We start from the raw sequence: 27,102 nt of genomic DNA on the forward strand, positions 1-27,102 counted from the left end.
ATATGGTTGTCAAGCCTCTGCTTAAAGACCTCCAAAGAAGGAGACTCCACCACACTCCTGGGCAGCAAATTCCACTGTCGAACAGCTCTTACTGTCAGGAAGTTCTTCCTAATGTTTAGGTGGAATCTTCTTTCTTGTAGTTTGGATCCATTGCTCCGTGCCTGCTTCTCTGGAGCAGCAGAAAACAACCTTTCTCCCTCCTCTATGTGACATCCTTTTATATATTTGAACATGGCTATATTTGAACAAGTCTGTATGTATGTATTTTATGCAGGTCTGAAAATATGCAAAATAAATAGGTGTTTTGCCAGTTTCCAACTTGTTGGCTGTTCCTTTGTTTCTCTTGCAGGCAGCTAACAAATGTAGCCCAATACTTTTTGCAGGAAGGTGGATCAAAAATGGTTTGGGCTGCCGGGCCAAAGTTTGCCAGACGTGCCAGGAGGTGGGGAGATCTCCCTCCCATGCGAGAAGCAAGCAAGCACACACTTGAGAGACGACTCAAATGCAGTTACACAAGCAGGCCCTAATTTTTTGGCAGATAGCACCAGAAGACCGTTCCAATTCAGGGCTGCTCCACACCTGCTGGTTCAATCCATCGGAATCTGTGTAGCATTGGGAGAGCTTTGTGGCTGGGAGATGCAAGACTCCGTTCAGCAGCTGAACTTGTAACATTCACACACTGAAGTCTCCATTTGGTAACTGCAGTCACTAGGGCAGTGGTTTTCAAAATTTTTGAGCCCATGTCTCCTGTGACCAAGCCCTGGGGGATACAAGGGAATCCCCACTTGTGGCAGCGGCTGGCTGCTGGCGGGGAAGGTGTGCTTCGCCTTTGCCAATCAGAGCAACCAGCCTGTCATTGCTGAACCCCTGAGGATCTTCTATTTATTTATTTTTTTTAATAATATTTATTACTTTTAAACCTTACAAAAAGGAGAAAAGAAAAAAAAGAAAAAAACAAAAGAAACAATACAGTACAATATATAAACAATACACAACACAACATTAACACATTAAACAAAACAAAAACAAAAACAGTTCAAAAAAACACACATCATACCATCTCAATATCCTCCCTTTCATTCCCTTGTTTCATCGACCTCCTCTCACCTCCCTTTTTGTATTCCATTTCTATTAATTATTTCAGCAAATCCTTTCCATCTTTCTCTATTTTCTGTCATATGATTATCTTAACATATTTTAACCTTATTTTTCATTAATACTATAATACTTATTTATGCTTAATTCCTTAAAACATTTCTACTAAAGCCGTATAATTCCCTTCCAACATTTTCCTAACACTCATTAATTTTACATTATTTCCATATATAGATTTTAAACTTTTTCCAATATTCTTCCACCGTCTCTTCTCCCTGGTCTTGGATTCTGCCAGTCATTTCCGTCAATTCCATATAGTCCATCAACCTGGTGATCTTCTGTCCGAGGCTCTTAACTCTTTTCCAAGTCCCTTCTGCGAGTCTTCTTCATATTTATACATGCACTTTACTTTGTCTTCTCCTGATCTTGTTCTTATTTTCCTTCCTTTGATGCTGAAAAGTAGATCTCGGGGAAATTCCCACCTAGCAATGTTTTTATTCCTTCTTGACAAGTCAGCCAAATCTCCATAGTTAAAACTAAAATTCAAAAGATATTTCTAGTCATATTTCAAAGTTCCTCCAAGTCTGGCGGTCCCCACAACTCCAGTCTCCTCACCCAAGTCCATGTCCCAAAGGTCAATAAGTCCCTGCATGAAGGGATCTATCCAACTTTCCTTCTCCAGTCCAAGCGGGGCTCCAATCCTCAAAGTCTGACTCTCTCTAAATTCAGTCATAAAAGGCATCAACTTATAGTCATCAAATTGCATCTGTGAGGCTGGGGCTCTCTCCCTCTCCACTTGTGCTACTTTAGGTTCCACAACAACAACAACTTTCTCCCCCGCCTTCTCCTCAATTTGCCATGTCAAAGAAGATCCCTGTATCGATTCCTGAATAGTTTCTGTATTAATATTCACTTTTTGTCCCAAATTAGTCACTTTTTGTTCCAAGTTATCAATTTTTATAATCATCACATCCGTCTTCTTATGGAGCTGTTCCAGTGAGTCATTAATCTTACATAATGCAACCACTAAGGCGTCTTCTGTCAACATTTTTAACGGTCCAAGGTCAATCCCAGATTCTCTCAGTCTTATCTTGCAGCTGGAAATTCCCCCAGCTCAGCTCATGTAACAATTTCAAAGGCTTCCTCTAGGGGGAAACAATTTCTATTTGTATCAATCCTTTTAAGCACAGTTCAAGCAATAAAGTTAGTTTCAATTTTCAATTACTTTTACTCCTTTTTAAACGCAGAAGGAGACAATGGAAACAATGTATTTCTCTTCTTTAACTTACTGTCAACAAACGATCTATTCACAGTCAATGAGCATATCCAAAACTTCAGTCTTACTAGCAGCCCGTTTCCAGGTTCAGAGCAGTGATAATTTGACTTTCTTCACTCTCTCCTGCAGGCTTACGCGGTCTACAATTTCCCCCCTCTTCTCCTGCTTCCAAGGGGGGTTTGATGATTTTAGCCGATGGAAGTTTAATCCTTTATGAAAAGCTTTCCAAGACTTTAGCTTGCAGCCTCTTTGCTTCAGTCTATTTACAAAAGGGGAAGGCGGACTTCCTGTTTGAAACCTCCCCGTTTCGGTGCCAAATTAAGACGTTTAAAAAATCCAATTTTCCGTTCTACTCACGGGTAGTTGTTTTAAGATCAACTTGTCCACAGGAAAAAGTCAGCGCTCTCCGGCAACAGCAATGTGGCTTCACTCCGTGAAAGAAGCAGTCAATTTGAAGCACCGCGCCACTCACCCCACGTCGCTCCAGATCCCCGAAACCGGGTTTCCCCGCGAGTAGGGGAGGCGCAAAAGGTGCCAGCCGAATCCCACGTTCACAGGCTTCTCCCGCCTGTTTTTTTTTGTGGGTCCCCGCCTTCGCCGTGCCGGCCAGACCCTAATTTCCACGAAGCAAATTCCTCCCGATCAGAGGAATTCAGCCATTACCGGAGGCGCTAACCCGGAAGTCACCCCTGAGGATCTTCTAGGGCTTCCTCAGCAGAGCTGGACAAATGGATTCTGGATTTATTCTGTTTCTCATTTTCCTGCTCTTAAGTTCAGTTTGCCTCATTTCCACAAACATTTGCATTTTTTAAAAAGACACATTAAAATTAATGCACACTTTTGTGCATTGTTCCCCTAATACACCATTTGCATGCAGCTTTGCAAGCAATTTCCCCTTACAGAATGCATTTTGTACGTTAATTTCACCAATATGCATTTTTATACACATTCCTTGATTGATTGAAGAACTGCAGATCAACATTCAGGGAAGTGTGGATTTCAAAGGCAAAGAGGGTTTCAGTTTACATACTGGTTTAGGAGCTGCAAATTTGGCAAGTGTGCCTTTCTCCCCATTCCTGCTCCACATGTAACAAAAAGCTGACTGGTCCAGAAGAAGCCTCAGCTGGCCACCATACTTGGCTTTCAGACAGAGCTAGAAGGAGACTTTAAAACCAGTCAGGAACTAGTTCTATTATTATTTGTTTTTTTGGGGAGGGGGGACAAAACCCTACAAGATCATTTCAAAGCCATGTTTCTCTAGTCTTTTTAATTCACATTGCCACTTACAGTCACATGTTGCTAGTATAGAGAGGAACACGGAGGCACGATTTCGACTGCAGAACCTTCCCCCCACCCCACCCCATCTCCCTTCGGTGGGCCTGTGGCTGCCCAAGCAGCAGCGGGGATCTCAAGGTTCCCCCAAAAAACAGTGCCAGAGAAAAATGAGGAGAGTTGTGTTCCAAAACCCTAAGGGACAACAGCTGCCTGCCTCGCATTTCTCCAGGCTTTACAGGATTCAGCTTTACAGATTGCCATTACGCTTCCAGCCCTGTAATGGGAAGAATACTTTTTCCAGAGCGTAGAACTTCCTCCTTCACTTCTAAGGTGCAATTTTTTTCTGAGGCTTTCCCCACTTGGACCTATTAAGGAAATCTAAGGAAATCTGTAACTGTTGACTTAGATTAGAGGCAAGTTATCACAAAAATATAGCCAGTTATTGGTAGTATTCATACAGTCAGTCATGGGATCTGCAACAGTCCTATGGCATCAAAACACTCTTTGTAAGCATCAGAATTATAATATGGGCTCTGCTCCTCTCCACAGAGGAGTTTGGGCTACTTTCTCTTTTGAACATCAGCAGTTAACAGCCAAAGGTGGAACATGTGCTTCCATCAGGATGTTATTCTGGGTGATACCTGTTGGATTTAAACATAGAAAGATTTTTTTTAAAAAAATTAATGCCTCTCTTCTCATTTTGCAGCCCCTGCCTAAACAGAAGCATTGTTACTTGAGAGTCCTGCACTGCAAGATGTTAGACTAGATGATCCTCAGGGTCCCCTTCAACTCTACAATTCTGTGATTCCCACCAAAAGGTCAAAGGGGAGCTGACAGGCAACTAAGGGATCCGGCTTTTTAAAAGGAAATTCATGCCCTATAAATTCCTATAAATTCTAATTGTTGTTGATATAAAATACCGGTACATTTTACTTATGGTCACCAATCAAAGCAATACGTACTGCTATACATCATATCTGCAATAATTTTGGTATAGACACTTTGACACAGCTTTGTTATTATATTCAGAAACATTTATCCAAGTGTTTATTGCAGTTTTATTTTTAATATTTAATATTTAACATTATATAATTGTTGCATGTCATATGTTCTAATGTAAGCAGATATATATCTCAATACAAGCATATTAAACAGTTTAAAGATGAAAATTAATTTTAAAAAACTTCTTTACGAGCAACAGGGGGCTGGGCTGGGCTGGACCTTTGATCTGATTTATCTATTTTTGATGTTTCTCTTTAGAAAGCACCTGCCTTGAAATAAAAGCATGTTTTGACAATGTTGCCTATTATAAATCATCCACTGTGTCGCACGATGAGGAAGGAAAATCTAAGAGCCTGCTAGATCAGGTGGCCCATTTTATCCAGCTTCCTGCTCTCAGAGGGATCAACCAGCTGCCCCAAAGGGAAGAAGCCCCCAAGCAGGACATGAAGGCAATAGCAGCCTCCTCCCCACTGACGACCCCCAGCAACTGGCATTCAGAGGACTGTCCCCTCTGATTCTGGACATAGTGCGCAGACATCATGATTCATGGCTATTGATAGCCCTCTACTCCAAGAATTTGACCCAGTCTAACTATGTGCTGCATGTAGAAGTCCTTTCTTTTAACTGTCTCCTAAATCTTCCAACATTCAGCTTTGCTGGATGTCCAGCAAAACAGTGGGGTGAGAGAAAGAGAAGCTGTTCCCTTCTTCAAGGGAAGAAGCTGTAGTTTGAGCCTCAGACTCCAAAGAGGGATGGGCACAAAGGTTACAGCTCATCAGCATGGAAAATCACAAACAGATTATCAATATAGAGAAATAAGGGGGCAGCACACCTGCCTGGGAGGTAGAAGGCTCAGCACCTGACATTTCCAGCCCTTGTCGCCTAGGCTAGGTGGACAAGCAGCCTCACCATCTGGCCTAGGGGGCAGCTTCACATGCAATTATTCAAGCAAGGCCAACTTAAACATACCCAAGGGACTTTTGAAAGTTTGCTTGGCTTCATGATAGTCTGGTCTGACACTATACCTGGGTTTAATTGGATTCCTCTTGGTTATCTAGACACTCACTTGCAATGTTCCTACACTGGTCTGCTCACCACCCCAAGTTACCTGCAAAAACCTCACTCCAGCTACAACATTTAGGCCCCTAAATCTGCTCTGCCAGTCATTCCTTCAGCATCCAGTTCTTTGCCTGTAGAAAAAGGGCCACAGTCATTGCAAAGGACTTACCACTGTCAGTTGTCCATTTTTGGCTTTGTAGACCTGAGCATCCTGCCCGGTGGTGAAAACCATTGTTCCTTCTTTCCCTGAACTGATTTGGAACTGGAGGCTACAAAAAGAAACACCAGCAATGACATTCACAAGCCCACCAGGCTTAGGTGCAAAACCACCATCCTGGCCTCTAGGGAAGGGTCCGGGAACTCAGGGAAAGAAGACCTGCTCTCCATGCAGAAATAAGAAGGCTGATAGTGAAGTCCCTGGAGAACCACTGCCAGTTGGACAGACCAATAATAAATGAATAATAGTGCCCCAGTTTAGGAACTCCAATCCCTGAGGGAGATGTTGCCAACTCTTTTAAACCTTTACAAGCCAGTTGAATCCCTGGCCCTTCACTCAGGCTTTGGGAGGCATTTCAATACCAGCACCAACATGTGTCTTAGTTGGCTGGAAGCAACCACCTGGGGGTTACATTCCTGGAATGGCACATATATGCAAAAATGTATATAGTTGAACCATCCTCATGCGAGCAATCTTACCTTCTGAAGCCAGCAAGCCCACCAGATCCTACCCCCACCCCAGGCAAAGCAGAGTGTTTCTAAGCTGTCCGCTGTGCTTTCCAGGCTCTCGTGTGGCTGTCGGTGTTCCTGCAAGAGGCTCCCAGAGCCCAGTAAGCAAGTGAGAGCTTAAAAGCTCTTTTGATGCCAGGAAAACCCTGGCGCAAAAAGAGCTTTTAAGCTTTCCACCTTCTGCACATTTGATTTGTGTCATTTCAGCTGGCCAGACTTTAAGTGCATAAAGATGAAATCACAACTGCTCACTGGTTGCAATTGGACTGTTCCTAGGTGATTATGATGATGATGGTGGTGGTGGTTGTTGCTTTTGTTATTAAACTCATTACCTGTCCTTCAGCAGCAGGTCTCAGGCAGGTCACAGCAATTCAAAGTTCAGTATTAAAAAACAGTTAAAAGAAATGACAGCCACAGGAATTGAAGTGGGTCCCAAAAACACAGGTGTGTCTTCAACAGTCATGGAAAGCTGTACAATTAAGGGACCAGTTGCACTTCAATGGGATGGGAGTTCTGCAGTTTGGGGGCTGACACAGAAAAGGCCCTCTCCTGGGGTTGCAACCCCCTCCCTTGCAGTTCTGAGGGCAGCAGAACTACCAAGAGGGACCCGAAAGGGCCTCAAGGGAAGGAGGCAGTCTCAGATATTTCATTTGGGACCCAAGTGGTTTTCTGAGCCAACTGCACTGGGACAAGGATGTCAGAGGCATCAGGCCAGAATCCCCCCAGTGGCTGTTCAGATGTTTCCCAGAAGCCCACTTACAGACTGTGAAGGCGCCAGGCCTCTCCTGCCCTTCCCAATTCAGTGGTGTATCCTTCCCAATGTGGCATCAGAACAGCCTCTTCAAAATAGTCCCCTGGGTTTTTGCTTTAAATACATGGAGTGTGAAATTCAGGCTGATAAGCAGGCCTGTGCTTCCTATGTCATCAGATGTGGGTGATGCTTAAGAACCATCAATCCCATGATTTCATTCATTTGCAAATGCAAAGGCCTCAGAAGAGTGAGGGACCCACCTTCCCTGGACCACCGAGACATTCTTCTTGTGGGCCAGAATGCAGAGTTTTGTGGCCGTCTCAAAAAAGTGCTCACACTGCAGAATGGCGTCTCCCTGGAAGCAAGAAACGGAGTCAGGCAGGGCTCTCCATTCACAGAGAAACACCCTTTTCACCACTGTGTTATGATCAGACAGCTGCATTTGAAAATTGAATACAAAGAGGTTAATAACACTTTTCAAAAGCAAAATATAAAATAAAAAAATGCACTTGGGCTAAACATGTAGACTCTATACCAGTGGTTCTCAAAGGGTGTGGCAGGAAAATTCTTTTATTTTATTTTTATTTTTTGCATTTTCTAAAACAGGAACATAGAGCATATTTAACGCCGCCCCGCCCCCCGTCCCACTTACAACTTCGTACTAAATACCACATTTATACATATACCATATGACTTCTCTTCCACACTTTTCCTGGTTCCTTTTGCTTTTCTACTACTCCGTGTAATCCACATATTTTTAATCATCCAATTTGTTATCTGTCAAATACTCTATTTCAAATCTGCTGGATTTACTAGAGACCTGCAAACTATGCATTTGTCTATACTGGTTTTTGAAATAGTCAATAAACTTTATCCATTCCTCCTTCTATTCCTGATCTTTGTTTTCTCTTATCCTGTTTGTCAGACCAACCAGTTCAGCACATTCAAACATTTTCTTCCTTAGTGGGTACTAGACTTGTTCTCCCCCTTTGTGCCAATAAGATTCTAGCTGCAGCCGTCGTGTTGAGTAGTAAACGCTCTTGCTTTTTTTTTACCATCCTCAAGAGGAAAATCTCAGGTGTTTGGGGAAAAGTTTTTTAAGTATCTTTTTAAATTCATTACATAGTTCCCCAATATTCTTTAATTATTTTACAGGACCACCACATGTGAAAAAAGATCCCTCAATTTCATTACACTTCAACAATACCTTCTTCTTTTTTAGACAGTTCTGCCAATCTGATGGGTGTTAAATACCACCTGTGGGACATTTTCATCACATTTTCTTTTAGCACATAACATGCCATAAAATTCATATTTATTTTCCACAACTTTCCCCATAATTCATAATCAATACTGTGACCCACATCTTGGGTCCATTTAATCATGCTCGATTTCACAAATTCCTCTTTAGTTTCTCGCTCCAACAGCAGTTTGTACATTTTTTATAATACTTTTATATTTGTATCTAATAGGACTTTGGAAAACATACTTTTGTTCTGCAAAGCCATTTTTCCTAGCTATCTTAAACAATTCATTAATCTCATGGGGTTTGCTGTGCAGCCCCATATCCTACCACTAAGGAAAATAAAAACTGGTAAGCCAACTTTTCACAAGTACAGAAGAGGAGGCCTGGGCTGAATTAGGCCAAAGGGGCCCCCTCTAGCCCAGCATCTTGTTTTCACAGTGGCCCCCCTGATAATAATAAGAGCAAGACGCGAGTGCTCTCCCCACACTTATTCAAAGTCATGCCTTTCTCTTCTGATAATGATTAGCTATATCACAGGCATCCATTGTCTGAAAGTAAGGCGTTCCTTTTGCTCCTTAGCTTGTTTTATTTCCATGCATTTCACACACGCAAACACACATCATGGGCGGGTAAAGGAAAACTGCTACCTTCTCTTGTTTGCTGTCTTCTGAAACATGGATGACTAAGATATGGTCGCCCAAGCTGCTGGCAGAAAGGCCTTGGAAAAAGAATGCAAAACAAAGTCACTTACTAGAAAAATTAAGAAGGACTGCCTTTCTTTGCCAAGCTGCAAAGAAGCCTGGCAGATAGATTTTATTGTGTGCTTGGTTGCAGAACTGAGTTTCATACTTTACTGCTTCCTCTCCCTCACATGGGCCATTTGACAGACTGCAAGAAAGGACTGTTTTGAGGTGGGGGAGGGGCGGTCAACCTGGGTCCCTTTCAGGCTCTTTGCTAGAAGAGACTGCTGAACCAGCCCAACCAGTTCCTTTGCCAGAGGGATGGCCTTGGCTGACCAGGCCATTTAGGCTATCCAAACAGGTTGCTCTGTTGCCAAGGAGGCAAATGGGTGGGTCTCTCCCCATCTCACTTGGCTGGATGCCTGGGAAGGGAAAGGGTTGCCCACGGACAGCAGGGATGTTACCTCTGAGGGTGGCGTACTCAATCCTCTGCTTGATCTTGGCCATCTCCACCACATAAGCGGCCACACGCGTCAGAACCAGCAGCCGCTCTCGGGGCTTGAAGCCATTCCGGTCATACTTCACCACCGGCGTCACATACTGAAAACCAACCACGAGGCGAGTCTTAGAAGCAGAGGCAGCTTCGCCTGGGAGTCGCAGCTTTACCCACACACCATTCAAGGACCACTGGGCAGGTTGGCCTGCCCTTGCCCCACGCACCCCAGCCCTCACCTTCACTCTCTCGTGGCGGATCAGCTGCAGGACTTTGGGGCTCAACTCGCTCTCATCTAGGAACACAGGAAAGAGCAAGGGTCACATCCCGACACAAAAGTGGGGAGCCCCAAGGAGACATGCACAAAAGGAAACTGATCTCGGGGAGAGATTTTAGGCTGCCTCTGGCACAACAAAACACATATCCCAGTCAGTACCAGCTCTACCATTAGGCAAAGTGAGGAGGCTGTTGATCTTGATTGTTATGGAAGGGCAGAAATTGCTATTTATTTACATATTGTAATATTTATACTGCTGAAGGCAGGAAGGAGAGGTGCTTCTGGGATTAATTTTTGCCTCAGTGACAAAACAACTTGCGCCTTGATCAGCTGCTCCATCTCTGAATTCAGCATCCCCTCAACCCTCCCCTGGCACAATTAAAATGCACGGTTCAAGTAAGGGGCTGAAATACAAGAGCCCACAAACCTATTAAGTCAATGATTGTTGACACATTTATGCTTGTGATATTCTTTGTTACATTAATCTTATTACAGTGGTACCTCGGGTTACATATGCTTCAGGTTACAAACGCTTCAGGTTACAGACTCCGCTAACCCAAAAATATTACTTCGGCTTACGAACTTTGCTTCAGGATGAGAACAGAAATCGCACGGCGGCGGCAGGAGGCCCCATTAGCTAAAGTGGTGCTTCAGGTTAAGAACAGTTTCAGGTTAAGAACGGACCTCCGGAACGAATTAAGTACCACTGTACATATAAAGCTTTTAAAATATGTATCAAACACTTTAATTGTGTACCAGTTAAAGTTAAATGTCTGTAACCCAGCTAGACTGATGTTTTGGGTTCTGTATCTGTGGGGGTAGAAGGTATAAGAGCAAGCCTGCTAAACCAGTCCCTCTGCCTAGGCAGTGGTTGTGGCTGACTACATGTGAAGAAAATGTGAAGCACAACCAAATAAGTTGCTCCGTGCCATCAAACAAATGGGTGGGTCTTTCCTCTGCCCCACAAACTGCTAGGGAGGAGAACAAAAGGCAGAGTTGTGTGGGAGAGCCGGAAGCCGTTTGGAGACACAGAGACCTGCTTGCTCTGTGCTGGACCCCAAGCTGTGACTAATGGGGAAGCAAGATCTGTTAGGGTGTTAATGCTGGGAGCCCCTCCATCCTCTGATCGGGTTGTATATATGGGCAAATAAAACCATATAGCCTAAACCATATAGCCTAAACATTAGGAAGAACTTCCTGACAGTAAGAGCTGTTCGACAGTGGAATTTGCTGCCAAGGAGTGTGGTGGAGTCTCCTACTTTGGAGGTCTTTAAGCAGAGGCTTGACAACCATATGTCAGGAGTGCTCTGATGGTGTTTCCTGCTTGGCAGGGGGTTGGACTCGATGGTCCTTGTGGTCTCTTCCAACTCTATGATTCTATGATTCTATGATTCTATGATTCTAAAGACACCAGTCTCTGCCAACCTTCATTCCAAGGACCCTGGACCCTGGGAAAGTGCCTGGAACCCCTGGATTACCTCCCTGCTCAGATATTGTACAGCCATATCGTCGTCTCCTTGGTAAGTGTGTGATTTGGGGTTTGTCTGCTCAGGTAGGCTAGCTCCAAGTTCTCTTCTGTTTCCAGGGCGACTCTTCCTAAGAGATGCCTTAGCTATGCAAAAGTTTGGTTGGGAAATCAGGCTTTTAAGCTTTCATTCTCCTCTGCTTGTGTAGCCTTACATATTTGCATTTCCTTGCAAAGGAGGAGCCCACAATGTGTGTGTCAGGCCTTGTGCCTCCTGTGAACCAAATCCTCAACCAGCCTTGCCCTTTCTGGTCTACTCACTTAGCCTGGTCTCAAGAAACGGTTCATTCAGGCTCTGGGCATAGCCAGCCTTCTTACCGCAGAAGATGCCACTAGCAATCACTTTTTCCTCCATCTGTTTTGGAGCAAAAGAAAGAGACTAGACCAGTATTTTGCAAGAAGGAAACCACATTAAAACTCTTACTTCAGGCTGATGTGGGGAGTTGTACTTATGTTACTAAGAGGCATAAGATCCCTCCTGCAAGCCATGGGCTCAGTTTTATTCATTCATTCATGTATTTGTTGTTGTTGTTGTTGTTGTTGTTGTTAACAACAACAACAACAACAACAACAATAATATCCTGCCTCAAGGTGACTTACACAGATATATTGAACAAGCTAAAAACAGAAAATAAAATCATTAAGATGCAATTAAACACAAATAGATTTAAAATAATATAAAAGATCTATTAAAAATACAGATAATTATCACAACAACAAATCACAGCACCAGCCCTTTCCTCAAAAACATCCAGTTCTTCACCAGCTGTCAAAAGGACAGCCAGGAGGAAGCCATTCTGGCTTCTCCAGGGAGGCGTTCCAGAGTCTGGGAGCAGCCCCCCCAGAGAAGACCCTCTCCCACACCTCCATCCACCAAGCGGGGCTGTCAGGGGGGCAGGACTGAGAGATGGGCCTCCCCCAAAGATCTGAGCCCAGGCAGGTTTGCATGAGGAACGGGGTCTCTCAGGTAGCTGACCTAAGTCCACAGTATCACCGGCACCACTGACTTCCCGTTGTAGGCAGCGGGGCAAGGGGATGTGAAGACCAGCGTGGTGCAAACGCACCGGCAGGAAGCTATCCAGCACTCCAGGTGATGCATTCATTTGTTTGTTGTTGTTGTTTTAATACTTTATTGAAACAATACTTTAAAAACAAACCACAAAACACAACAGTAACAACACTAAAGAACAAACAAACAAGAAAAAGCATCACATATTCCTTTGACTCCATTCATCCCACTATGTTTTCTAGGCTTCCCTTTCGATTTCACACTTTGTATTATCACTTAATTTTAATTATCACTTAATTTATTCATGTTTCAAATTGTCCAGCAAGGTTCAGCCTAGACTCGTCAAAGCATTTTTACAATGTAGCTGTAAATATTTGTCAGGGAACTACCATCAGCTCAGAGGCGAGAGGTGGAAGGGCAGTTGTGTTACAGGGAGCCTGACGAAGCAGTTCCTCCTCTGGCGAGGAGGAAAGCCCCGCCTCCAGTGGGAGGGGGTGCAGGGACCAGGAGATGCTAGGGAGAGCCCCAAAACTGAGCCTGAGCCAAGCGGAGGGGAGGCAAGTCCCCCTTTGCCAGCGCCCCTTCTGCGCAGTAGGTTTGTTTTTGTTTTTTTTAATGATATTTATTGAGAATTTAAAATTACAGAGAGAAAAAAGAAAAAGAAAAAAGAAAAAAAAGAAATTAAACAATACAAGTCAATAAAAAGAAAAAAGAGAGCAAAACACACAATACATCAGAGCCAAAAACAAAGGCAAACAAAAAATTAAAAACAAATCCAATATTCCCAAATCTTTATCTTTCGTTATCTTGTTTCATCGACCTCCTCACACCTCCCTTTTTTGTATTCTAGTTATTAATTATCTCAGCAAATCCTTTCCATCTTTCACTATGTTCTGTCATTAAATTATCTTAATTTATTTTAACCTTATCTTGCCATAAAAAGCCCCAAAGCTTAAAACTTATTTGTACATAACTCCTTATAGCATTTCTACTAAAGCCAAATAGTTTCATTCCAACATTTTTTATAACACTCATTAATTTTACAATATTTCTCTAAATGAATTTTTAAACTTTCTTCCAATCTTCATCCACCGTCTCTTCTTCCTGGTCTCGGGTTCTGTCAGTCCTTTCTATCCATTCCATTTAGTCCATCAACCTGGTAATCTTCTATCCGAGGCTCTTAACTCTTTTCCATGTCCCTTCTGCAGGTCTTTATTTATTTATACCTGCACCTTACTTTGTCTTCTGCTGATCTTGTTCTTAGTTTCCTTCCTTTATCGCTGAGGAGTAGATCTCGGGGAGACTCCAACCTACAATGTCTGGTTCTCACAATCTTTAATCTCTACAGCTGGAGAATTCCCCAGATCGACTCCAACAACAGTTTTCAAAGCTCCCTCTAGGGGAAACAATTTCTGTTTGTATCCGTCCTTTTAAAAGCAGATCCAGCAACAAAATTACTTTCGTTTTTCAAATATTTTGTTCCTTTTAAATGCAAAAGGAAACATTGGAATCAATATGTTTCTCTTTTTAAACTATCTATCAGCAAACGTTTTATTCACAGTCAATGGATGTCCCAAAACGTCTGTCTTCCTAGCAACCCGTTCCCAGGTTCAAGGCGGTGGAAATTTATCTTTCTTTACTCTCTCTCTCCTGCAGGCTTGAACAATCTAAGATTTCCCCCCTCTTCTCCTGCTTCCAAGGGGGGTTTAGTAGTTTCAGCCGATGGAGATTTAGTTATTTACAAAAGTCTTTCCAGACTTTAGCTTGCAATGTCTTTGCTTCAATCTATTTACAAAAGCGGAAGGCGGACTTCCTGTTTAGAGCCTTCCCGCTTCGGTGCCAAATTAAGATGTTTCATAGTCCAATTTTCCGTTCTACTCACGGGTAGTTGTTTAAAGTCCAATTGTCCACAGGAAAAAGTCAGCACTCTCCGGCAACAGCAATGCGGCTTCACTCCGTGAAAAGAGCAGTCGATTTGAAGCACCGCGCCGCTCACCCCACGTCGCTCCGGATCCCCAAAACCGGGTTTCCCCGCGAGTAGGGGAGGCGCAAAAGGTGCCTGCCGAATCCCACGTCCACAGGCTTCTCCCGCCTGTGGTTTTTGATGGGTCTCCGCCTCGCCGTGGCGGTCCAGACCCTAATTTCCACGAAGCGGATTCCTCCCGATCAGAGGAAATCCGCCATTGCCGGAGGCGCTAACCCGGAAGTCCTCTGCGCAGTAGGTTTGGGCACAGAGGGGAGGAGAAGGATGGGGGTCACACAACTGTTATGCTGGGGGAGGTACATGGACTTGCGATGCTCTGCACTGTAAATAGTTTGTATTAATAATAAAGCCTGGAAAAGAAGGGTTGGAGTCTTGCTTGTTTGCTCTCGAGCAACCACACCACCACCTGACAATATTCTTTAAAGACATTCCATTCTTTATTTAAGCTCTGTTTTGAATCAGCTCTTAAGCTGCCAGTCATTTTGGCTAGTTCTATATATTCTGTCATCTTCACCTGCCAGTCTAATTTGGTGGGTATCACTTCTCCTTTCCAATTTTTTGCTATCAAAATTCTAGCCACCATTGTTGCCTACATGAAAATTCTTCTAAACATTTTCGGGATTTCATTAAACATGATTCCCAACAGGAAGACTTCTGGGGTTTTTTGAAATGAACATATAAAGATTTTTTAAAGTTCATTATATATAATGTCCCAGATTTTTTTTCCTTAACTGTGAAAGCTTCTGTAGGGGAAAGCCACCAAGGGGTTTTCGGTTTGAGTAAATCTTTATATTTAGCCTATACTTTATAAAGGGATTCTCTTATCATATGATTCAAAGAACCCTTGTGGACTTTCACCCTGTCATAAACCAGATATACGTGCCAACCATAACGGTTGTCAAACCCCTCTATGTCCAACAGGTCTGTGTTTTGCAGTACTACCCATTCACGAATCCAAGTTAGGCACGCTGCATCGTGATACAATTTGAGATCAGGTAAGGGGGAAAAACCCTCTCCCCTTAACATCAATTAATAGTTCATGCTTAATCCTAGGTCTTTTCCTTTGCCATATGAATTTCGAAATGTCTCGTTGCCAGTCCTTAAAGCAGTGTATTCCCCCTAACACCAGAATAGTCTGAAACAAAAAATAATAATTATCGGAAGGACATTCATCTTAATTGTGGAGATTCTTCCCCCAAAAGAAATTTGTAGTCTATCCCAAATTTCCAAATTTCTTTTTATCTCATTCCAAGTCTTTATGTAATTTCCCTCATATAGGTTGATATTCTTTGCCGTTAGCCAAATCCCTAAGCACTTGACTTTCTTCTTCACCTCTAATCCAGTGATTTTTTAAATTTCATTTTTTCCCCTGTAACTCCATATTTTTAACTAACAAATTTGTTTTTTTACAGTTAATTTTAAAACCAGCCACCTGTCCAAATTCTTTCATCAACTTCAATCACTTTCGGAAAACTTTCTTTGGGATTTTCCATAGTAACAATAGGGTCATCAGCGTAGGCTCTCAATTTGTAAGATTTTCCTCCCAATACTATACCTCTTATACCTACATCATTCCTTATTTTCCTGTTCAGAATTTCCAACACCAAGATACATAGTTATGGGGATAGAGAAAACCCTTGTCTAGGGACTTTCGGGTTGGCGCCTCCGGCAATGGCGGAGCTCCTCCGTTCGGGAGGAACTTGCTCAATGAAAAACAGGGTCTGACCGCCACGGCGAAGGTGGAGACCCATTGAAATCACAAGCGGGAGAAGCTTGTGAACCTGGGATTCGGCTGGCACCTTTTGCGCCTCCCCTACTCACGGGAAAACCCTGTTTTGGGGATCCGGAGTGACGTGGGGTGAGTGGCGCGGTGCTTTGAATCGACTGCTTCTTTCACGGAGTGAAGCCGCATTGCTGTTGCCGGAGAGCGCTGACTTTTTCCTGTGGACAATTGGATTTTAAACAATTACCCGTGAGTAGAACGGAAAATTGGATTTTTAAATACCTTAATTTGGCACTGAAGCGGGAAGGTCATAAACAGGAAGTCCGCCTTCCGCTTTGTAAATAGACTGAAGCAAAGACGTTACAAGCTAAAGTCTTTGAAAGCTCTTGGCAAAGGATTAAATTTCCATCAGTTTAAAATACAAAGCCCCCCTTGGAAGCAGGAGAAGAGGGGGAAATTTTGGACCTAGTGAGCCTGCAGGAGAGAGTGAAAAATCAAATTACCACTGCTCTGAACCTGGGAACGGGCTGCCAGATGACATTTGGAGAGAGTGCATTGACAGAACGGATTTGACAGCTAGCTAAATAAGAGCAAGATACTGTTTCCATTGTCCTCTTCTGCGTTTATAAAGGAGGAAAAGTAACTGAAAATTGAAAATATCTTTAATGCTTGAGTTGTGCCTGAAACAACTGATACAAGTGGAGACTGTTTCCCTCTAGAGGGAGCTTTTGAAACTGTTACAGGAGTGTAACTGGGGGATTTCCAGCTGCGGATAAGGATTCTGAGAACCAGAGATTGACCTTGGACCATTTAAAAATGTTGACAGGAGAGGCCATTGTGACTGTTTTATGTAAGATAAGCTGTTCGCTGGGACAGCTTCACAAGAAGATGGATGACATGACTTTTAAAGTTGATAATTTGGAACAGAAAGTGACTAATTTGAGTCAAAAAGCGAACACCAACACAGAAATAATTCAGGACTTGGTACAGGAATCCATTTTTGCAGAACAAATGGTGGAGGAGAAGGAGGAGAAGGAGAAGGAGAAAGCTGCTGTTGTTGAACATAAAGTAATACAAGCGGGATCCGTGGCTTTACAGAAGCAAATTGAGGACTATAAGTTGAGGCCTTTTATGATTGAATCTAGGAAAAGTCAGACTTTGAGGAATGGACTAAAGAAGGAAAGTTGGAAAGATCCCTCTATGCAGGGATTAACTGACATTTGGGACATGGACTTGGGCTTGGAGGAGATTGAAGTTTTGGGGGCCTTTGGATTTGGAGGAATCTTGAAATATGCCCTGAAATACTTTATGGACTGTAGCTTCAACTATGGAAATTTGGCTGATCTGTTCAGAAGGAAGAAAAGTATTGATAGGTTGGAGTTTCCCCGAGATTTGCTCTTTAGCATTAAAGAAAATGAAGAAGACCTGCAGAAGGGACTTAGAATCATAGAATCATAGAATCATAGAATCATAGATTTGGAAGAGACCCCAAGGGCCATCGAGTCCAACCCCCTGCCAAACAGGAAACACCATCAGAGCACTCCTGACATATGGTTGTCAAGCCTCTGCTTAAAGACCTCCAAAGTAGGAGACTCCACCACACTCCTTGGCAGCAAATTCCACTGTCGAACAGCTCTTACTGTCAGGAAGTTCTTCCTAATGTTTAGGTGGAATCTTCTTTCTTGTAGTTTGGATCCATTGCTCCGTGTCCGCTTCTCTGGAGCAGCAGAAAACAACCTTTCTCCCTCCTCTATGTGACATCCTTTTATATATTTGAACATGGCTATCATATCACCCCTTAACCTCCTCTTCTCCAGGCTAAACATGCCCAGCTCCCTTAGCCGTTCCTCATAAGGCATCGTTTCCAGGCCTTTGACCATTTTGGTTGCCCTCCTCTGGACAAGTTCCAGTTTGTCAGTGTCCTTCTTGAATTGTGGTGCCCAGAACTGGACACAGTACTCCAGGTGTGGTCTGACCAGAGCAGAATACAGTGGCACTATTACTTCCCTTGATCTAGATGCTATACTCCTATTGATGCAGCCCAGAATTGCATTGGCTTTTTTAGCTGCCGCGTCACACTGTTGGCTCATGTCAAGTTTGTGGTCAACCAAGACTCCTAGATCCTTTTCACATGTACTGCTCTCAAGCCAGGTGTCACCCATCTTGTATTTGTGCCTCTCATTTTTTTTGCCCAAGTGCAATACTTTACATTTCTCCCTGTTAAAATTCATCTTGTTTGCTTTTGCCCAGTTCTCTAATCTGTCAAGGTCGTTTTGAAGTGTGATCCTGTCCTCTGGGGTGTTAGCCACCCCTCCCAGTTTGGTGTCATCTGCAAATTTGATCAGGATGCCCTTGAGTCCATCATCCAAGTCATTGATAAAGATGTTGAATAAGACCGGGCCCAAGACAGAACCCTGTGGCACCCCACTAGTCACTTTTCTCCAGGATGAAGAGGAACCATTGATGAGCACCCTTTGGGTTCGGTCAGTCAGCCAGTTACAAATCCACTGAGTGGTAGCATAGTCAAGACCGCATTTTACCAGCTTCTTTACAAGAATATCATGGGGCACCTTGTCAAATGCCTTGCTGAAATCAAGGTAGGCTACATCCACTGCGTTCCCTTCATCTACCAGGCTTGTAATTCTGTCAAAAAACGAGATCAGGTTAGTCTGACATGACTTATTTTTCAGAAATCCATGCTGACTATTGGTGATCACAGCATTCCTTTCTAGGTGCTCACAGACTGTTTGCTTAATGATCTGTTCCAGAATCTTCCCTGCTATTGATGTCAGACTGACTGGGCGGTAATTATTTGGGTCCTCTCTTTTCCCCTTTTTGAAAATAGGGACAACATTTGCCCTCCTCCAGTCTGCCGGGACTTCGCCTGTTCTCCAGGAATTCTCAAAGATGACTGCCAGTGGTTCTGAGATCACATCTGCCAGTTCTTTTAATACTCTTGGATGCAGTTCATCTGGCCCTGGAGACTTGAATACATCTAATCTAGCCAAATATTCTTGTACTATCTCCTTAGTTATTCTGGGCTGTGTTTCCTTTGCTGAATCATTTGCTCCAAATTCTTCAGGTCGGGCATTGTTTTCTTTATCGGAGAAGACTGAGGCAAAGAAGGCATTGAGGAGTTCAGCCCTTTCTGTGTCCCCTGTTTGCATTTCACCATCTTCTCCTCTGAGTGACCCCACTGTTTCTTTGTTCTTCCTTTTGCTACGAACATACCCATAAAAGCCTTTTTTGTTGCTTTTAACCTCTCTAGCAAGCCTGAGTTCATTCTGTGCTTTAGCTTTTCTGACTTTGTGTCTACACGTGCTGGCTATTTGTTTGAATTCCTCTTTGGTGGTTTCCCCCCTTTTCCATTTTTTGTACACATCCTTTTTTAATCTTAATTCAGTTAAAAGTTCTTTAGATAGCCACCCTGGTTTCTTTAGGCACCTTCCATGTTTTCGTCTCATTGGTATTGCCTGACGTTGTGCTTTTACTATCTCCCTCTTAACAAACTCCCAGCCATCATGAACTCCCTTTCCTTTTAGTATTGCTGTCCATGGGATCTCACCCAGCACTTCCCTAAGTTTTATGAAGTCGGCTTTCTTAAAGTCAAGAAATTGAGTCCTAGTATGCTTGGCTGCTACTTTCCGCTGTATAGTAAACTTCAGAAGAGCATGATCACTCGCGCCTAATGATCCTTCCACATCTACCCCACTAACCAGGTCATCAACATTGGTTAGGACCAGATCTAAAATGGCTGTTCCTCTTGTTGCTTCTCCCACTTTCTGGACAATGAAGTTGTCTGCAAGGCCAGTGAGGAATCTGTTTGACCTTATGCTCTTGGCTGAGTTTGACGTCCAACAAATATCCGGGTAATTGAAGTCCCCCATTACTACTATCTCCCTTCCTTTTGCATGCTTGGCCATCTGTTCCAGGAAGGCAGCATCTATGTCCTCCGTTTGGCTTGGGGATCTATAGTAAACTCCCACAATGAGGTCTCTGTTATTCTTCTCTCCCTTAATTTTGACCCAAATGCTCTCACTTTGGCTTTGAGGTTCTAAATCTTGGATCTCTTCACAGGTATACACATCCCTGACATATAACGCCACTCCTCCTCCTTTCTTGTCTGGTCTGTTTCTCTGAAATAGATTGTATCCCCCCATTATTACATTCCAATCGTGGGACTTATCCCACCAGGTTTCAGTGATGCCTATTATGTCATATTTAGTTTGCTGTACCAAGAGCTCAAGCTCATCTTGTTTATTTCCCATGCTTTGCGCATTAGTGTACAGACATTGAAGTCCATTAATCATTCCCCCGTGTCTCTTATTTAAGGATTTTTTCCTCCCTCCACTAGGTCCGCGTGCTGTTTGCTCCATTTGGTCTATGACATTTGGATGATCATCTTCATTAATTGATAGACTCCTACCTTCAGGAGCACTGTCTCCCTCCCCCACATTAGTCAGTTTAAAGCCCTCCTGATGAGGTTTCTGAGATTTTTGGCAAAAACATTTCTCCCAACCGTTGTGAGGTGCAGCCCATCACTTGCCAGAAGTCCATCTTCAAGAAACTGCAGTCCGTGATCTAAGAATCCAAACCGTTCCTGTTTACACCATTTGCGAAGCCAGCTGTTCACTTCCACTATTTTCCCCTCTCTCCCTGGGCCACGTCGTTCAACTGGGAGGACAGACGAGATGACAATTTGTGCATTTAGTTGCTTCAATTTCCTGCCGAGAGCCTCGTAGTCTCTTTTGATCTTCTGGAGGCTATTGTTTGCAGTGTCATTGGTTCCCACATGAACCAAGAGGAAGGGGTATTCGTCAGTGGGTTTTATGATTTTTTGCAGTCGTTCAGTTACATCTTGGATCTTAGCCCCGGGGAGACAGCACACTTCCCGAGACATCTTGTCAGGCCCACAGATCACTGCTTCTGTTCCCCTCAGTAGGGAATCCCCTATCACCACTACACGCCTCCTCTTGGGTTTGGTCGGGGTTCTTCTGTGAGCTGTCTGTTCCAAGGTCGCCTGCACATTCCCTGAGGACTGACTTTGCTGCTCGTCTTCATATACCTGATCGACTGTAATGAGGGAGAGATCCTCAAATGGAGTCTGCTCTTCGTCTTCCATGCTAGGGGAGAGGACCTCAAAGCGATTGTGTATTTCTAAACAATCAGAGTGAACCCTGGGCCTCCTACTTCTTTGAGTCACGTTTCTCCATATATCTGGCTCCTGTGTTGCTGAACTATCCTCCTTCTCAGGGGAGTCCCCTGTCTCCTCTCTGGTGGAGACGGTGTGCTCTGTTGCTTCCAAGAAGAGCTCCAGCTCTCTAATTCTTTGGAGCGTAGCTACACGTTCCTCCAGTTGCTGAACTTTGTCTTTTAAAAGGGCAATCAACATGCAATTGCTGCAGGTAAAGCTGCCTGCAACCTTTGGCAAGATGGCAAACATTGCGCAGGAATCGCAGGCGACTGCAGCTGTTCCCTCCCCTTCCATCTTGAGATCGTGTCGTTGGAGGTGGCTACAGAGGTCCTCCATCATAAAAAGCTTGAGGACAGGACAAATAACTTCCCCTCCACACACACACACACAAAAAACACCTAGGTCTCCCCCACAAACGTTTGAGACTAGCTCCCCTAAATCTAAAAGATGGGTATAACCCTGCCCCCTCTGACCTTTACACAGGGAAAACAGCTAATCAGCCACAAAGAAACACACACACACAAGAAAACCCTTTTTGCTCCTTCTTCAACTCTGCCCTGCAGCCTCTTGGAAAAGAGTTAAGAGCCTCGGACATAAGATCACCAGGTTGATGGACTTTATGGACTTGACGGAAAGGACTGGCAGAATCCGAAACCAGGGAGAGGAGATGGTGGAAGAAGATTGGAAAATTTAAAGTTTATATATAGACATATGGTAAAACTAATGAGTGATAGAAAAATGGTGGAATGATTTTTTTATGGGCTTAGCAGAAATGTTATAAGGAGTTAAGCATATATAAGTATTTTAGTTTTAATGGAAAATAAGGTTAAAAAATACGTTATTTACAATATGATAGAAAATGGAGAAAGATGGTAAGGATTTGCTGAAACAATTAATAGAAATGGAATACAAAAAGGGAGGTGAGAGGAGGTTGAGGAAACAAGGGAATGAAAGATAGAGTACGGAAAAGGGATGATGTATGTTTTTAAATTGCTTTTGTTTTGTTTTATTTAGGGTTAAGGTTAGGGAGTGGGGTTTGTTTAGTTTAGTTTAATGTGTTTAGTCTTGAGTTTAGGTTGTGTTTTGCATTGTCTATATACTGTATTGTATTGTTTTTTTCCCTTTTTGTTTTTCCTCCTTTGTCTTCTTTTCTGTTTTTCTTTTCCCTTTTTGTAATCTATAAAAGTAATAAATATATTATTATTTTTTTAAAAGGAAACCCTTGTCTACTTCCCTTCCGTTTATTGTAAGTCTGGACTGTTTTCCAGAATATACTGCCTCTACAGTATTCCCCTGACAAAGGTTTCTCCAAAACCCATTGACCTCCAGGAAATATTATTGAACGCCTTTTCTGTGTCAACCAGCATTAATGCTGCTTGCCTATTGTTTCTGGATTGCAAGTATTCTAAGATGTTAATGATGTTTCTTATATAACTTTGCATTTGGCAACCAGCCTGATCTTCGTGTATTATTTCCTTCAGAATCTTTTTTAGTCTTTCTGCTAAGATATCCACAATGATCTTGTAGTCGCTATTAAGTAATGAAATTGGCGGAAAGTTTTAAATCAGGGGTCGGCAAACTAAGGTTCACGGGCCAGATTCGGCCCAATTGCCCTCTGAATCTGGCCCGTGAACGGTTCTGCAATCACCGCTTGGATGGACACGATCACCATTTTTTTTCAAAAAAAAATTGGGCGCCATTTTTTTGCCCTCCCTCCCTCACTATGGTGGCCTCCCTCCTCCCTCCCTCTTCCTGGCTTCTCCCCGTCCTGGGGAGGAAGGGGGTTGGGCTTTAATAGGAAGCCTGGCGCCCGGGAAAGCTGGCCCGAAAAGGAGAGGTGCCGCTGCCGCCGGCCTCCAAGCACAGGCAGAGCAGCAGAGGCGGTAGGCAGGGCAGGGGAGAGAGAGAAGCCCCCTCCGCCGCGTGTGCGCACTCCGGCCCACCACTAAGTCAGGGGGACGGTGAACCAGCCCCCTCCAAAAAAGGTTTGCTGACCCCTGCTGTAAATCCATCCCTTGCTTAGGAATGAGCGTTATATAGGCAGCTCTCGTCACAAGTGTATTTGATTTTCCATGAACAGAATTGCCTTTAACTGTCCTGGTCTTTCCCCACAAGGAAACCAGGGCCTTCTGGTGGTTCCCTCACTGTGAGAAGCTAAGTTACAGGGAACCAAGCAGAGGGCCTTTTCGGTAGTGGTGCCCGCACTGTGGAACGCCCTCCCATCAGATGTCAAGGAAATAAACGACCATCTGACTTTTAGAAGATACCTGAAGGAAGCCCCGTTGAGGGAAGTTTTTAATGTCTGATGTTTTATTGTATTTTTTATATTTTGTTGGAAGCCACCCAGAATGGCTGGGTAAACCCAGCCAGATGGGTATGTATGTATGTATGTATGTATGTATGTATGTATGTATGTATAAATAAATTATGATGATGATGATGATGTGAGAGAGCTGCAGTAGAGGTCTTTGGCCCTTCTGAGAGCTCCCAAGCCTCCGGACCTCTGAGCCTTTGCAGAGTGCACTGTCAGCACAACAACAGTAGATGCAACTAGGAGCCAGGGGGACGTACCCAGGGCAGATTCCAGCTCCCAAAACCGTTCATTTTAAGAATTGAGCTCCACAAAAACTCAAAAGCCCAGACTTTACCTGTGCCTTCTTCTGTGCTGTGATGCCACGGCAATATTTCCGGACAAGGTTTCTTGTGCAGATCTTTCTCAGGAACTCAGATGTCTAGGTTGAGAGGGGGGGGAGTGTAATCTGTCATTTGAAGTGGGACAAGGTGAATGTTTGGGAAGGGGCCTTAACGCAGCATGCAGAAGGCCTCAGGTTCGAGTCCTGGTTTCTGGCTAGTGAAGACTTCAGCTTGAGAGAGCAGCTGCCAGTCAGAGCAGGTGGCACCAGGCAAGATGGGGATAAGGCAAGCTTTTAGCAGCGATGGGGGACCTGTGACCTTCCATGCCATATTGGGACTGCAAAGAGCACTGAATTTCAGCTCCGCAAGGCCCTTCAGCTTGGTCTCAGCCTGCCCTGAGAATGGGCAAATCTGCCAATCTTGGTTTCTCTGTTTTGCATTTTCCCAGCCACTCTCCTCTTTCCCTCCTCAGCGTGTGACATTCCTTCCAGGAAAGTCCTTGTGACAATCCCTCGGCATTTTAGTGCAAATTTCTCCCAACATATACAAGCAATTTGGCCAAAATATGTACATATCGTGTTTTCTGTTAAATATATATACATACACACATACACATCTAACATAATATGGGGTGCTATTTTCAGTGAGAGAGGCATCTTTGTGTACACCAAACTTTAGCATATGCCTATTTCCCTACATGTGCCTTGGCTTTGGAGAAGTGCGGATTCCAAAGGACAGCTGAGCTTTGGTTCAAATTCCTGCCCCTCATCAGTGCCCTCAGCTAACACGAGAAGGGCTGGATCAGACCAAAGGCCCCTCTTGCCCAGCACCTCAGAGTGGCCAGCCAGGCACTGCAGGACACCTGCAAGCAGGGCTTGAAAGGCAGCTGCCCCCCTCCCACTCTTGTTCCCCAGCAACCGGCATTCACAGGTACAGTAGCTCTGAACACGGAGGTTCTAACAGCTCTCACCTCTTGCATGATCTCTGGAGGCTTAAGCCAGCTTTTGTCCAGGACGTTCTTTGGGACGTGATCTCTGAGTTTCATAAGGTAGGTGTACTGCACAAGCCTCACAAAGTCCTTGTTATTGCGGTTCAAGGGTTGCTTCCGGTGGATGAAGCCTCTGATGTACCTACAGGAGTGGTCCATTTTACTGATAATTTCACTGTTTTAGTCTTCTTGTAAACCACTCTGAGGTTCTGCTTTGCTTTACAATTCAGCAATCCAATGTAAATTGAATGAAACAAACAAACAAACAAGCCAGCTTACTTCCGGATGGTCTGGGCTGCCCACATCCTCTTTTTGGCCAGCTTCCGGGCCAGGACTCCTCTCCAGCAGGACTCCAGTTTAATGGCTGCGAAACAGAGAGAGTCACCATGGAGGGGAAGAGGACCCTTTTGCACAAGGCCAGAGCAAGAAGAAAGAGGGGCTGCCAAGAGGGATGCGAAAGCCCTGACCTGCCCCATGATTCCTCCAAGTCAAGCTGCCACGACCACTATTTTTGGGGACTCCAAATTAAGGAAATGGGGGGAGATTGCCCAGAATGGTTAAGCTTTGTGGGGGGGATTGCCGACAATTGCTCACCCTCCTGAACACCACTGCCAATCGCATGCCTTGCCGAACCCACCAATCATCTGTCCGCTCGCCACCAGCAAACACTAAATGACCGCCCAATTGCTGCAGCAGCCAATCAACAGCAGGCCTTGCGGCTCACAGCTGCCAACAATCACCCATCCCCCTTCTGCACTATCCGTGTGCAAGACGACCCCCCATTTTTAACATATATTTCCAATTAAAAAACCATAGTCTTATACACAGAAAAATACGATCCTTTTTTCCTCATCCCAAGCCAAAGAGGGGTCATAAGTACCTGAGAGACGGAGGGACCTGAGCACTGACTCCAGTTCTCACGGGTCAGGAAGGGACAGAAGTCACTCCCTCCCAGGAGAGAGACTTTAAAAGGCTGAGCTGCCTTCCCACCATCAGGGATCCAGACTGGACTTTCTATAAAATTGACCATCCTTGTTGACTACTTGTAAGTAAACCAAACAACCACAGTGTGGCAAATAGGCTACGTTTAAATAAAAAATTCCTTCCAGTAGCACCTTAAAGACCAACTAAGTTAGTTCTTGGTATGAGCTTTCGTGTGCATGCACACTTCTTCAGATACACACTTCTGTGTATCTGAAGAAGTGTGCATGCACACGAAAGCTCATACCAAGAACTAACTTAGTTGGTCTTTAAGGTGCTACTGGAAGGAATTTTTTATTTTGACTATGGCAGACCAACACGGCTACCTATCTACTATCAGGCTACGTTTAGTCCAGCTTTAGAGCCACAGTGCTCTGGTTCATTGTGAGGTCCACTTCAACCTTCTGCCTGCTTTCCCCCTATCTTTTCTAAAAAATAAAGTTTTCTGAAGTACGTGCGAGGGCCAACATCAGGGTTTTGGAGTCCCCATGCTGGGAGGCACGGTTCAGAAACCCCTGGAGGCAGCAGCATAGCTTAGCTGCTCGGGTGCGATGCACGCATCCTGCAGCCAGGGGCAGGGCAAGCTGCCCATGGGGGTGGGGCAAGCCAAGGGAGGGTGCGCTGCGTGGAGCCTCTCCGCAGCCTCCCCATCAGCTGTAGGGCGGCTGAGGGGGTGGGCAGACGCAAGCCCCACGCTGCTCAAAAAAGCAGCGTGCAGATTGCAGGTAGTCCGCCCACCGCCTCCCCCTCAGGAGAGATGCCTGGCTCAGGCACGCTGCAGGCCCCGTGGTAGGAAGCCCAGTGCCCCCGCCTCACCTGGCTACCAGTGGCGTAGGAAGTGGGGTGCAGGAGTTATTTTTTCAAAAAAAAAGTGTTGGGAGCCCAAATTTTATTTATTTTAGAAACATATATTTTTGCCATTTTGTCACCCGCCTCAGTGATGAAACCTGGGGCAGCCCACCCCCACCGCTCCCCCCTTCCTATGCCACTGCCTGGAGGGCCAAAGGTTCCTCCCTTCCCACTTCAACATAACAGTTATCTTATAGTTTTAAATATTTTATTGTGAAGCTGCTTGTAAGTTATATCAATGAATAATAATGTCACATAATTGTGGCAGAGAACAGACAGCAGAGGGCAACAATGCGCTGTTCTTGCTGAAGACCCAAGTAAACACTGAATTAATT

The 27,102-nt window shown here is 44.3% G+C and overlaps 1 protein-coding gene across 1 annotated transcript in view; it reads right to left on the bottom strand.

The window, feature by feature from the left end:
* Positions 1 to 3,623: 3,623 nt before the first annotated feature.
* The window catches only part of MYO1H (myosin IH), an 83,068-nt gene continuing 59,589 nt past the window's right edge, over positions 3,624 to 27,102 (bottom strand). Inside the window, 7 exon segments of the mRNA XM_083471012.1 lie at positions 3,624 to 4,287; positions 5,877 to 5,976; positions 7,445 to 7,539; positions 9,078 to 9,148; positions 9,575 to 9,710; positions 9,843 to 9,898; positions 11,667 to 11,760. Of these exon segments, the coding sequence (XP_083327138.1) occupies positions 4,264 to 4,287; positions 5,877 to 5,976; positions 7,445 to 7,539; positions 9,078 to 9,148; positions 9,575 to 9,710; positions 9,843 to 9,898; positions 11,667 to 11,760 (576 nt within the window). The 3' untranslated portion in view covers positions 3,624 to 4,263.

This window comes from Podarcis liolepis (genome assembly GCF_965112155.1).
Source record: "Podarcis liolepis genome assembly, chromosome: 13".
NCBI lineage: Eukaryota > Metazoa > Chordata > Lepidosauria > Squamata > Lacertidae > Podarcis > Podarcis liolepis.